This window comes from Pundamilia nyererei, unplaced genomic scaffold, assembly GCF_000239375.1.
Source record: "Pundamilia nyererei isolate P.nyererei 1_Seehausen unplaced genomic scaffold, PunNye1.0 scaffold00012, whole genome shotgun sequence".
Classification (NCBI taxonomy): Eukaryota; Metazoa; Chordata; class Actinopteri; order Cichliformes; family Cichlidae; genus Pundamilia; species Pundamilia nyererei.
In genome coordinates, this window is record NW_005187413.1 from 1005834 (window position 1) to 1020473 (window position 14640).

The following is a 14640-nucleotide window of genomic DNA, read 5'->3' on the forward strand; positions in this document are numbered from 1 at the left end:
TATATATTTTTTTTTTTAAGTTTATACCTTGTGTTTTGGGGAGGGGGAGGGCTTGTGTGTGTGTGTCTCTGTCTTGTTTCTATGGACATGAAGTCTGCCAATAAAGATTGAATTGAATTGAATTGAATTGAATACTCCTTATAATGTACAAATGGAATTTGGAGGCTGAACTGAGATGAACCAAACAGTTGATCGTGTCAGTACTGAATTGTGAATGAAGCTGTAATGTTGTTTAATCACATCAACAAGCCTAAGATGAAAGCACAACACATGAATGTATAACCCTCGAATGTTCTAAGATACCTGTGGTGATGCTCCCATCTAACCTTGCAAAATACAGGCTAGGGAACAAGCTTATTGTTCAAAATATTGCTGTTCACAGTGACCAGAAAGTAAGGAGAAAGTTCTAATCCTCTGTATATTTTGAAAAGAAAAATGATAAAAACTGAAAACTATGATTTATGATCATTTATGATCACTTGACCAGCTGTCAGAATAAAAGCATCTACTACTGTTTGTACAGGTTTAAAGAAGAAATATTGGCTAATAATAACATATGGTTTTGCTAACAGCATTCTAATGTAAGTTTACAGTACTGGAGCTTACACACACGTCACAGCTTTCTGTCTAGTGTGCTGATAACAGGATAGAAATAATTCAGACACTGGCTCACTAAAATCTGCAGGAAAAAACCTCACTTGTCTTTACACTGTACACAGAGTTCCTTTTATCTCTATCCCTCCCTTGTCATGACCATGTTTTTCTTTCAGTTACAATATACTGGTCTATGCTGATTTGTTTGTTTTCCTCTGTTTATTTTCCTATTCTCTTTTATCTCTCCTTCATAGTTTTTTTCCCAGATACTCTTTGTTCCATTTCGGTGAAGGTGTTTAGCTCTTATCCAGTTGGGATTGATGCCTGCTTTAGTATTGTGCAGCGGCGAGGCGCTACAATCAAAGTCAAGAATATGATCATTCTGACCAGAGGAGGCATTTAATACTGGACTGTATCTATGGATTAAAATCTGAAGTCAGAGCATCAAGATGCACATTTCACTACTGCATGAGCAAAGACAAATGCAGTTTTTACTTATTTAGTGCATCGCCTGCTTCTGCTCCATTCCCCCTTCACTCGTCTATTTTTTATATTGTCAAGCACAAAAAGTATGTTTTTGGAAGCTATATCCCATTAGTATTAAATATGCCCTACAGGCTGTTGTGTATGTGAAACTATTTGCTGGCTTGTAAAGCATTCATGTGGAGTACAAACAGAAGTAAAGCAGCTTTATAAATGTTAAATTTCGACTCAAAACACCTCACGTTATGGTATAAATGGTATTCTCTGAAAAACAGAGCTCAAAGACTGATCACAGACAAACCTGGAGGTCCCTTTGAACCTGGTTTCATGGTGAGGCCTCTGGCCTGGACGACCTCTACCTCCAGTCCCCCATTCCGCTCCATCAGTCCAATCTCTACATCACCTGATTGGGTGAAAAAATGAGGTTAAAGGAGGTGAATATTAGCCCAACAATTAGTAAATAGTTTTAGAAGAAGATACTAAAATGGATGTGAGACATAATCGTGTAAGATCACTTGGTAACTTCAAGTCAGTTGCTAGACATGTCCAAACTATCCATCATGTATAAAAATGTACATCCTGCACTGGTTTGTCAAATGCCTTTTACACATTGTGACCATGGCCGTGTCATATTATGAAGGTGATTCTGAATGAGAAGCCAGTCACACTGTATGAGCAATCACAGAAGGATCCTTTGACTTATGTCCTATTTTACTTTGCATGGGACCATATCCTACTAAATTAATATCTGACTGCATCAAATAAGTAAAACTAGAGTACGAGACCGTAGTTTCACTTATTATTTTCTCAAACACTCTCTAGACCTCAGTTCTGTTTGACTTCTTTGCACAACCAGAGAACCAGAGAAATGGCTCTGGTTGACCATTAGAAAGAATAAAAGGACTTGACACATTAGCATTCCTTTTCAGACCCAGAACCCAAATCCATTTTTTATATACGATCCAACTTCCAAACCAAATCTTGGAGCCAATGTCCCAAAGCAAGTTCAGTTTACTGTAAGAGCAAAATACTGCATCACATAGAGCACACTTCTATCTGTCCAAACGTTCTGCATATTATGTTTTCTGTAGCAATAAACCCAACCAACAATAAAAATCATGGTAAGTTACTTATTAATAGAGTAATAATATAAAGGCTTAATATAAAAACTATTTAGAGATTCTGAAATATCTTGTTGGTCTCCCAACATCAAGCTCCTTGAATTATGTTAAGCAAAATGGTGTGAACTTCAATACAAGCATCTCTGAAGCTTTCTTTTTAATAAGTCATGGTTTTGGTTCAGTCTTAACACTATAATTTATCCCAGTCAGCTGGCTCCTCACAGAAAAAAGCCATAAAGACAGTAAAACATGTAAGAGACCAAGCTTTTACTGCTAAATAAGTAAATATATCATTCATATGTACTCTCTAATCATAGCTCTGTCTGCGTTTTCTTCCAATAATGATCTGCATATTTTATATTAAAATTGCGTGCACATTGCAATAATTTCTCTCATTAGAAGTAACTTTGGAATAAAAGTTTTAACTAAATGTCCCCAAAATGACAAATGTATTCCTTTGAAAGTGACACAGCTCAGATGAAAGCCAAGTTATTCTGGGTTCTCTGACATTATATAATGTTGGACCAGGCAGCAGGTTTGGAGTGGAGCTGGTCCAGTCAGTGTCACTGTTGTTGGGCCAAGGACACTGTCTGGCTGCCAGTGAGGAAACTGACCCACTTACAGTAAATCACTGCTGTAGAGGACAGACTTCATGCAATATATCCAGTATATACAGCCTGGAAATGAATAAATGCTGGAGATGATGAGAAAAACAGTAAGACTGCTGATTTGTGAGGCACTTTCTTTGCCAATGTAAAATGATTTTAAGGAACCATTTGGTTCAGTTTTATGAGTATAAAGCATTTTTTTTCTTTTTAATTTTCTGACCCAGCCTGTATATTAAAAATGGAAAACACGTTTTTATTCTGCAGAAACAGAAATGTAAGAAATTGAATTGGCTGTAGCAAAATAATTAAAACTCCAGTCTTCTCTTACCCATGGATGTTGTCGCCAGTGTCTGTCGCCCAACAAACTGGGCTGGTCCCATCCCATCCAGGAAGTCACTGAACTGAGCATCGGATGCCAGACACATGCCACTGTAGTTAAGACTGCAGAGGGAACAAAAAAGCAGGCAGACAAAGACACGGATGGTTAAACATGACCAGACAGTGCTTAATGCAGTTCAATTAGCAGAAGAAAGTGAGTGACTGAAAGATAATGAGACAATGGAAGAGAGGAGTAACAGAATAGGGACAAAAGCAATCCAGAGGAATAACGAGATAGGGACTGAAAAAAAAAGAAAGAAAGAAAGAAAAGGCTGATAACCGAATACCATTTATCACTCCCCTTTCAGGTTAGTTAAACTCACAAAATTTTAATTGGCTTCCTGAAACTAGGCTCAGATGTTGGCTCTAGAGTTTGACCCCATGTGTCCTTATTTTGTGTGGTTTTTATGTGTATACAAATCAGCTCAAAGTGCTTTGGTGGCAAACAGCCAGGTAGTAAATATGTGTGTGAGTGTGTGGGTTTATTTGTTCTATGAGCAATAGACGACAGCACTTTTCTTCCATTGCTCTACGAGTCTAACATGATGTGTAAATAAAAACATACCAATACACTCTCAAAAGTAGGAGCATAGTAAAAGTCAGTTTTTGTCCCTACAGTTTAAGTCTACACAGATATACCCCTCAAGGCTAAAAGCTGGACCTCCACTGTGTACCAAAAACATCCCAGGCAGCAGTGATGTGTCATGATTTATACATTTTAATGACCTAATCACTGTGACTTTCACCTTGTAATTAGTTAACACAATAAAAAGGACACCTTTCAGCTATCTTGTATTTTTTTAAAAACATTAATATAGTTCACTAACAGAATAACTTCTTTAACTAAATTCAGTGTTGTGGATATATTATTTGAATATCTGAATATATTTGATAAGTAATCAGTCTACAAAAAGAAACAACATTATGTAATGCTGAAGAACCAACACGAGTCATGAGTAAATTATTACTTTCAACCCTGTCTGAGCTACCAGCTTATTTTCATAGAGGTTATCCTTGCTTCTATGAAAGGACTGAGACAGTGACCTCTGTCTCTGTGCTGGGGGTCAGGGTCAGGGATTTACTTCCTCCTCTCTTCATTTATTTTGCTGCTTGTTCCAGGACAAAGCTCTCTTTTCATGGACTTTCGTGTCTTTGTACAAGTTGATGGTTTTGCCACAGCAGAGAATAGCCTGCATGCATCACTGTTTGCAGTGTTTTCATTTACAGCTGTAATGTACTTCTCACTCACTGCAGCATGTCGCTGCTCAGTGGTGAGCCACGTGATCACAGGAAAACTAAACACAGCAGAGAAGGGAGGAGGAGGTGGAGCACAGTGTGCCTGCATGACAGGAGCAGTGTTTATGCTGGTGACTTTTACGCACTATGCCCCTCAACACTTGACAATCCAACTCTGTCGCTTGTAAAACACTGGCCAAAAGTTGGGACACACTGCAAACTTTTGCCTGGCACTATATTTGTAGTAAAATGCATGCATGCATTTTTGAAGAATTCATTTAAATCTGTAGGAACTTGGTTTAAAAAGAGGCCTATGAGGCAGGCAGTGTTTGTATGCCTTTGAATGGCACTGTACATGATGTAAAAGGTCACACAGACATACTGTATATATATTGTATCTGTATCTGAGGTGTGAGTGACAATTGTGAGGGTAACACAACCTTGAAGCACGCATAAAATTGAACAATGAACTTTTCGTAACTTGGACGGTGGCAATAATTTAATTTAACGACAAATGTGCAATGTGACTACTGGTTCTGTGGAGAATTTATTCATTACTCAAAAAACATTTAAGAGAGTGGGGAAAGTAGTATATGTCACATAATTCACCATTCTCTAACAGCCACTTGGAGCCAGTGGCAGTCAACCCATTCTGTCGTTTAGTTACGAGGACATGTTGGTTCTAAATAAAGTCATTAGCCATGTTCCCAACCAGAGACTGAGCAAAGAAAGACAGGAAAGATTAACTACACACATCCCTCTCTCACTGTCATTTCTTTTCCTTTCACCTCTCCTCCTTCTCTCCAGAGCTCTCATTAGTCTCTTTCTTTCCTCCTTTTTCTCAGATTATGCAGTTTGCAGCTGTTTCGAGCCCCACGAGATAACATTCTCTCCTTGTCTCTACTTTTATCTCTTTTCCATACCCCTCTCTTCTTCTTCTTCCCCTCTTTAACCTACATGTTTTTCCACCTTGCCTTCACTTTGATATTTTATCATACTTTATGGTTGCTCAATTTTAAATTATCCCCACTCTCACAAGAGTGCTTGGGTGCACATATAAGGAACAAATCATTATATATTTTTTTAAACTAGACACTCCATGCTGACTTTGTCTTCAGTTATTAGATTGTTCGAGCAAAGTCATACAAAAGCACAAAGTCTAACCTTTAATACTAACTGCAAACCAAGTATGCAAATGCTTCATTACAAAATAATTTAGAAGTCGTTCAGTGCAATGAAGGAAAGCAATTATTTAAATTAGTAATTTACATTCAGGTGGCAGCATATAATAAGTAATGACATGTCAATTTTAGGGGATGAAAGATAATCCCAAACTCTCATTTGCATCTCGTTACTTTATCTTTTCCCCTGTGTTGTTTGTATACATCCCATGGATGCTTGGGATCTGGGAAGTTTGGACACCAGATCAGGATCTTGAGCTTTTTGTTGTGTAACTTCAAGTCATTCTTGGACAGCTTATGTGATGCATTGTCCTTCTTGGAGAAATTGCATCTGAAAAAAAAAATTTAAGTGGGTTTTAAGTAACATGCACGAATACCAGGAGGTTTCCAAACAGAACCTTGCATTATCATGTAATGATCAACATTATTCACTTCGAGTGTCAGTGGTTTTATGTTGTAGCATGCTGGTCTATGTATATCACAGCATGTTTTTTTCTTCTTCTTTTGTTCTGTTTCTGTGACCATAATGCATGAATGTAATAAAAGTATTAAAGTGCTGCATATATGCAATTAACATAATACATCAATTAATATGTTTGTATACTGAAGAAATTACATTCCTAATGAGGTAAAAACCTTTGTATATGTGTATCATGAGTACGCATGCAAAGATATTAGTCAAACAACATTAGCTGAGTGGGTATTACTGGGTGATAAATTCCTGAGCTTTAGATTATGTTAGTGTGTGGGGCACATCTGGGGATTACATTGCTGTTTCGCAGAAATATGACGTTCAATGTAAACCGCAAGTGGGAAACCGATGGGAACTTCGCATAAATATAAGATCTCATACTACTCAGTTTTTTGTAATGCACTGGAATTTAGGACAACAACAACCTTTCATTAAAGTTAAATAAATATGGAAATATATTTGCAGATTTTACAAATATATTGGTAAAAAAAAACTGTCTTTCTGTTGTTAAAATATCATTTGAACAGAACTACATTTATGTTTTCTGTCATCATTGTCATAAGCTCCACACATACTGCACTAAAATTTAAAGTGTCACAGTGCAGCTGAAGCACTGCTTTGCACCGCTGACAAAGGATTGGTTGTCAGGAGTACATTATAATTTTACAACATGAACCCAGTAAAGTGTCAACATGTTTTTTCCTGGATATTTTTTAAAATGATGTCTCCTTTTAGAAAGAGTCACAGTTGTGTGTCTCTCTTACACAAAGACACGCATTTCCATTTACCTCAGTTTCCACAGTGAATGTGTGCGTGCATTGGATCCTGAATGGCTCCCACCATAAATCAATAAGCTCATAAGTGTGATTGGATGGTGTTAGCTAACAAAGTGCTTATTCATGACTGTGCATAGAGAATGATGGAGCTTTTCAATCAGCAGACTGAGCCAGACAGCTGACGTAAAGACTGAAATACAGACAGGAAGACGAGCAGTGGTTTGCTGCGGATGATTTAAATGATGCAGTGAGTCAACTGTTGCCAGCTTAATGAGTCAACTGTTGTTCCCTTTAATGTTTTGTTGCTTGCAGCATGGTGCATGCACAGATTTTAAAGGCCCCTTCTGTTTCTGGTTTTATATAATTTATTTAAGGGATTTTTAATGTGCTTTTAATATATAAAAAAAAAGAACTGAAAGAAAAAACTAAATGAGACAATCATGGAGAATAGAGCTGAACATACTGGAACACCAGTTAGTTACACAATCTATGTGATCTGGTATCTTTTGAACATTGATAGCATTGATTTCCCCAATGTATTTTCCATGTGGGTTATGTTTACAAGAATTATTTTTCATTAACACAAATATGTACAAATGATGTTCATTTCAGTTTGAAAAAGACAATGATCAGTCACAGGATTTAAGATAGAAATATATCTTCCTTGTTCTTGTGTAGAATTTGGGATGTCAAGCATATTGACATTGTTTTGGAAATCTTAAAATGGGAGATAATATAAAGTAAAAACATATTACTATGGAGCTTGTCTGTTTATGTATATTCAACCAAATAACAAAATACAGAGAAGGTAAAATTCTTTCGATTTCTGTCACAACATACACCTTTTTATCTTGCACAAAATAATCAATATTGAACATAAAAAAAACACTTGAACTTACCTCAATATGACGACACTTACACTAAATGGAAAAAAGTCCTGGGCGACCTGAGTTGTTCTGAGCTATTGTGTAAGTTATCTTTTGTTTACATTTGTCATATCAACCATGTATAGTATGAACAAAGATGGTAATGGAGCCTGGTGAGTCTGCAGGGCACAGCACTTTGGGACCATGAAGAACATTCTGGGTGTTTTCATAGGATAACAAATTTTATCTAATATTAACCATGTTTCATGTCACATTTGTCAGGGAACTGGGTCTGTGACCCACTATTTTTGAGGGTTTTTTTTAATTGTTTTTGCAAAACAATTCAAATACATTTCGGTGGTGCATGTCGACATTTTTATGTCGGACAATCATTTCAATAGAAATACATATCAGCAATGTCTGTGACCCAGGTGGCATTGTTTTTTAAACTATTTTTAAATTAATAGTGTGTGGTATAAGTGGTAAAAGGCAGAGCTCCATTTAGGTAAGCTAGACAACATATGACGTGATGCGATGTGTGCTGTGTTTTCAGCTAAAGTGACTTGGATGTGGAAGAGCAGTAAAGACTGCAGAGTTTGAATAAGCTAAATCAAAGAGCCTCATGTGAACACAGATTTTCTTGCACTCTTTCTCCTTCTAAAACTCTCTTTGTCTTTTTTATTTTTTTATCTGTGCCTGTAATGCCTTCATTAATTTTTTTTTACCTCACAGTTATTAAGGCTTCACTGTGGACTTCTAGGAAACAATCAATTAGGTTGCCTTCTTCTTCTTTTCATATAGCTGTGTATGTTGGCTCTGACTGACATCTTCTGTTTGATTTATTCATCATTAAAAAAGGATTTGCTTCTGCTACTAAAGAATAAATAAGCCAGCATCATTAAAATCTAGCTAATGTATTCGTTTTTTTTCCCATACTATGCAAAGTAATCCATGTTTTTAAGCAGAAGCTCATAAACAACGTATTTGCATATTCCAAATATAAATGGAATATTAATATGCACGCAAACACACTCAATGATGCAATCATCCTCTCGTTATTTTCGTCCCTCCCCTGTTCCTCTGTAAACCCTCCCAGCCTACATCAGTCTGTCTGACTTGTCTTGTTATGTAACAGTAGGAATTCAAGCTGGTAGCCAGGTTGGCAGTTATCTGCATGTGTCCGTGTGTGTGTGTGTATGAGTGTGTTCAGTAGTACTACACTATTACTGCTGATGTCATAGGTGCGCTGTATGCTCTCTCTCTCTCTCTCTCTCTCTTCCTGTGCATCAAAGACATTGCTGATGTTTTTCCTGTATGACAGGTAATAGAAACACAGCAACACGAGGAAGAAAATAACCTGAAAACACAAAGGCGTGACAGCATCTTCTGATTGCAAAACCTCAACCAAAGGAATCAAATCTCTGAAATTCCGATACACTAAAATATATTCCTTTTTTCATTTTAAGTTTGAAAGAACTGAATTTGAATCCTTGCAAAAATGTGCTATTTTCAAAATAGTCTCAGTAGTTTTACTGATATAGTTTAAAGTGCAAATAGATCGTCCAACATCCAAAATGAATTCAGAAGAAAGAAGAAGAGAAATAACGAGTTAACATAAACCAGTGACACACTCCAGGGCCTGATCAACCCTGGTAGGGCCTCCTTGGATGAGGGTGTCTAGTGATAATGGCCGAAACACCCGATGAATCCAAGGTCCACTACTGACGATGTGTCCCAAACTGGTAAAGTGTCTGGGCTGCCTTTCCTCATAACAGCCATCCCTCAAGATTTTCTCCATTTAAAGCAATGCATTATCAGGGACTGTAACACCTAGTCCTTTTTACTGAAACAAAAATCCAATCTACAGCCTAAAGTTTACGGGAAATTGTTCCTAAACAACTAAAATAAAGAAAGCCAAGTAACAGCAACAAAAACTACCATCGAAGGAGGGTAAAACAAAAAGAAAAACAGCTGTAAAAACATATTGCAGAGGACCTAATGTAATAAGTTTGTAGCAGGCTTTTTGTAATTTTACCAAAATGTGGATTTTTTGTGTTGGCTTTTGTTTAGTTTTTTCAGACTCAGAATGCTGTATTTGTGGTTAAAATGGTATTTAATTAAAGCAGTATTTGTTACTTACTTCCCTTCGGAGCCATAGCTGTTCATGCTGTCTTCTATGGACTCGTGGCTAGCCTGGCGAACAGTTCGACTGGGCATCTCCACAGCCAGCCCCGTCTCTGTGCTCCTCTGGATAGCTCCCTTCAACTTCCTGCCATCTGTATCCACTGCAAGTAAGCAAACACACAAAAATAAAACCTGAATTCAGCTGCATGTGAATAGAGTACAGTGTTGTGTATGTCTGCTAGCTTTAAAATTCTTACAGTTGTTTTAGTTTATACAATCCCTTGTTTCGAAATGTCTACAGTGTTGCTAATGCCGTTACTACGTAAGGATTTTCAGTTTTAGTACAGATTGATATTTACCCTTTTCTTGCAGTAAATCAGCTTCTAATTAAAAATTGACAAAAAGTCACTAAAATAAATAACCTTCAACTATTATACATCTCATCACATAAGCTGAGTACAATAAAACACTCAAATCAACTTTAAAGTAAGCGAGTGACTGCATGCGACTGGCATTTGTTGTGGCAGGATTTTCCTCTAGTTTCCGTTTTTAATATTTCATTTGTAGTTTGGAAAATATAAACAGGAGAGGATGTCAGGTTTGTTTGTGTCCCGCTGTGACCTCATCAGTGTCACACGAAAGACGACCAGAGAGATGAGAAATTTAACAAGGCCAAGGACAAAAGCACTCGATTACTCCTTAAAGCAGGGACATACATCTTGTTGCAAAGTAGCCCACAAAATCGATGTGTGGAGCACTTTATGGGACCACTCTCTGGCTTCAAGGTGTCCTGTGTGTGTGTTTGTGTGTTGATGGTGTTCATGTTGGTTTAGTTCATAATGAAGTGTTTTAGCAGGAGGTCTTTCGACCTTGTTTTTAGAACAGGACAGGAAAGATGTTTTCCTTTTAATGGTCAGGACACCCGCAAGGAAAACACACTAAGACAACACACATTCACCACAGTCGCTCGAATACATCAGCCTAAAACACATTCTAGACCATGCCACATTAATTTTGTGAAGCTGAGTGTTTTTCAAATAAATGCCAAACGTGATTAAATAACTGAATAAAGGGTAAAATCCCCCAAATGAAATACATGTCAACAAAAAGGCACCCACAGTCACACACTCTCACACACAACTACATGGGCACAGTACTGTGAAAGTTAGTTCTGCAATTATTAAAGAGCGACCTAGAATGGTGCTATTTCTATCGTGTTCAAGTGGGACGGGACGCTGGCAGATTTGGGTTACTTGCTTCTTCTTGCTGTCTGGTTTCGTATGATCAGTTATCTCCTGTGTTGGTCCACAGATGCACTGTCATCCATTAATACCAAAGTCAGTATAGCGTGCAGTCCAGAAAACCAGTGAAGGTAAAAATTCAAGGCAGTGAAAGAAATTTTTAAGAAAAATAAAACATAGTACTGGTAGACAGAAGAAAGCTTTAATACTGTTCCACTTAGTTAGCATAATTCATGTTGCTTTTAAGTTTTTGATGTGTAAGATCCCTTTTTTTCCTGCATTCACACAGCACTTCCTAGAATTTTGCTGTTTCCATATAACCATTTTGGATTTGATACTGACATCCAACAACTGTTTAGAGAAAAAGAAACGTAATATGTTCTTTGTATGACTAAACATGGGACATTGATTTTTCCTACTATCTAATTAAGATGTATCTACATGTTAAACAAGCATATTTTCAGAAACTAGACGATGTAACTTGGGAACTTAAACTCTACTCCAGACGACAAACAGGTCACAGACAGTCTTTAAAAGGTTTGACTGAATCAGTCATTGTCACACATCCCTTTCAGAATAATTTCTATCTTAAGTCTATGGCTGATTCCTGGGTTCGTTCCTTGTATAAAAGTTGAAAAAGTCTTGAGTGTGGTATGGTGGCTAAAGGAAAAAGTGTAACTACAGAGAACTGGGTAACACTTTGAAAATGCTGCTCCAAAACCTCACACCTGACAGAAGCCAGGAATTTGATACCAATACCATGCTTTACACAGCACAAACTTCTATTAACCGATGAACCAAATTTCTAGTGCCACCAATTGCCTAAAAGCTACACAAATTGAACACAATTCTCAGTAACTAAAGTTACAGCAACTGAACCTGATTCTTAGCCAAACTGATCAAACTATACCCAAACCAAAGCAAACAAACAGGACAGCCGAGTGTGGACCAAGGCCAGTTCACATATAGCCCTGTGGACTGAGTGCAAAAATGTGTAGCAGCAATAATCCTTCAATATCATAAACATATACAGGCACAAGTCAGTAATATGCATCTGCTGCAATTCATATCTCAAGCATTTATGTAATGTTTCCATTCAGAGAGATTTATATTATAATACAAGCTTAAAGCTCCAAGGTTATAAAGATAATGAGCAACAGAAAATTGGGTCAGAATGCAGATGTAATGCGTGTGACATGGTGAGCAACCTGAATATCCACATAAAAACCTTTAGAGTTGTAAAATAAGTTTCCTAATCCTAATCTTACCCGGCATCTGGATTTACGAGCAAACAAATCTGCTTTACTCCCAATCCTCCTGCCAAACTATTGTGGTAACAAGAGTCACAAGTCTTGCCAGTCTTTACTAGTATCTCCTTAACATTAAAAGGCCTTTATGAAGTTTCAGACTTCTAGCAAAATATTGCTGAATAGTTTATGGTTGCAATGCCTTTCAAATGCTGTGTAACACAAACAATTTGTATTATTTGCTGTTCGCACAACTTTGCTAACTGCTAATGTTCAACACAGGTCCTCATTGTGTTTTATAGTAGATAGAGCAATAAGAGTATTTGAATGTTAGTCTGCTAATATTTGCTGGCTGAGCAGTGTTACATTTGCTGACTTTACTTGTATTGCTATGTTTTAGCTAGGCAGCTTTACTCACAACACGTGCTTTTAACCAAATCTACCTGTCGTTTCTGGAAAATAAGTCCTTTCCATTAGTTCACTTCTGGCTAAATCCTCTTATTGGACAGTGGCACTCTTTGTAAGATATTGACGGCTAAGCAAAGACATTCACTTTGCTTGTGTTTGAATTTGTGTTCTAAAAAGATTCTAACAAAAAAATAGGGCAAAAAGCAACTCCTGCCACTTAGCAGCCATCTTGTAAAATGAAAATGAAAAAAGTAACTCAAAAGTTCTCTTAGTTTGTCGTAGAAAAGGTTTAGGAAGGTTTTTTGTCTCTTTTTCTGTACAAGTTTGAATTCTGCTTTACGTGAGCATATTTATAGAGCTTTATTTATGACAAGTCTCGTGTTAATTCATGTTATAGATCTAATGATCTATAACAGACAAGAAAAACAGTTACAATGAACAAGTTTTCTTTGTCTTTCTCATCTCTTAATTTACTGCTTTACTGCTTATTATTTACATGAACAGTGATGCACAAGTCAATGAGGAAGTGATTTGGGCACAGCTTGTGTCACCAGCAGTGACACGGATATGGTTGCCATGGACACAGATGCCATTACTATGGAGACTGCAGTCAAACCAGAGACAGCGGTGGGGATGTTCTGTGAGCATTTTAACACAGGGGCATATTATTAGCTTGCTTCAGTGTTTGTGTGTATGTTTCCATTATGTTGTTATGTTATGTAGACACAAAACTTGTGGAAACAACTTCTACTTGAGAACAAAATTCTGTTGGTAGAAATTCTTTGTTTTTAGGATAAAAACTTGGTTAAAGAAAATATTAGCTTTGGTTTGAGGTTAACATTATGGGCTAAATATGGTTATGCTTAAAGTGAGTCTACCGAAAATGCATTTAAGTTCATGTTAGGTCCTCTGAAGTAATGGAAACTAGATCGTGTGTGTGTGTGTGTGTGTGTGTGTGTGTGTGTGTGTGTGTGTGTGTGTGTGTGTGTGTGTGTGTGTGTGTGTAGCCTCCTGTCACCTCTTGTCACGGGTGGTGTATTGAGGTGGAGTAGAGTTACATAACTAATACAACAGGTGGGTAATGGCCGGAGACACATCTACCACTCTGATTTGCTGCAACCCTTTTCATGCCACTGATGGGATATTATCTCTGTTCACTTCAATCCAATTGAACATGCTTTATCTGCAGCAGAGTGAAAGGCAATCTTGCCAGGCAATCAAGATAAAAGATTAAAATTTAGAGGACTGACAGTTTTTTTTATTTGCAGCATTTCTCCACTGATTTGTCCCCAACACTTTGCACAAAACATTAGGCCTGCGATGTTTTCTCCTTTCTCCTGCCTGCCCGCATCTTTGCATCTCTTTCAGTGCTTTCAGTGAAGTCACATCAGTTACTGCATGCTAACAAGTCATAAAAATGACAGAAAACCTTGCTACATATATACAGGCAACACCATCAGTCAAGACTAAACATGGCCTGTAACTGAACGACAGGAAACTTTTAGCTGTATGCAGTTTTTCCTACTTTTTGACAATCAGTCCGGCGACCAAAACTCACTCACAGGTCTGCCTTATATGGCCCAGCTGTGCCACAACTATGTGGTCACATCTGACATTTAATAGTTCTGGTACAGAGCCATTAGGATCTGTATAGGCCCAAATGTGCCTAGTAGACAGTTGGTGACAACCAAAAATCAAAGCTGTGCAGTCATTCATTCTCATTAAAAATGGCTGACCTGCAGGATTTCAAAACATCAAACAGGTTGTGGATAATCAGTTACACACCTGGTCAAATGGCTGTCATGCCACAGTGGAACGGTTGTACTCGTTTTCTTTCTGCCTTGATGTTTTTTTTTTCCTTAAAGCTTAAAAGAATTGACAACGGCCCATACATATATATATATA

The 14640-nt window shown here is 37.4% G+C and overlaps 1 protein-coding gene across 1 annotated transcript in view; it reads right to left on the bottom strand.

The window, feature by feature from the left end:
- The window catches only part of rims4 (regulating synaptic membrane exocytosis 4), a 46957-nt gene that overhangs the window by 7826 nt on the left and 24491 nt on the right, over nucleotides 1–14640 (bottom strand). Inside the window, exons 2-4 of the mRNA XM_005724374.1 lie at nucleotides 9856–10000; nucleotides 3135–3247; nucleotides 1379–1480 (exon numbers count right to left, since the gene is read on the bottom strand). Coding sequence (XP_005724431.1) covers nucleotides 1379–1480; nucleotides 3135–3247; nucleotides 9856–10000 — 360 coding nt within the window. The remainder of the gene's footprint in view (nucleotides 1–1378; nucleotides 1481–3134; nucleotides 3248–9855; nucleotides 10001–14640) is intronic.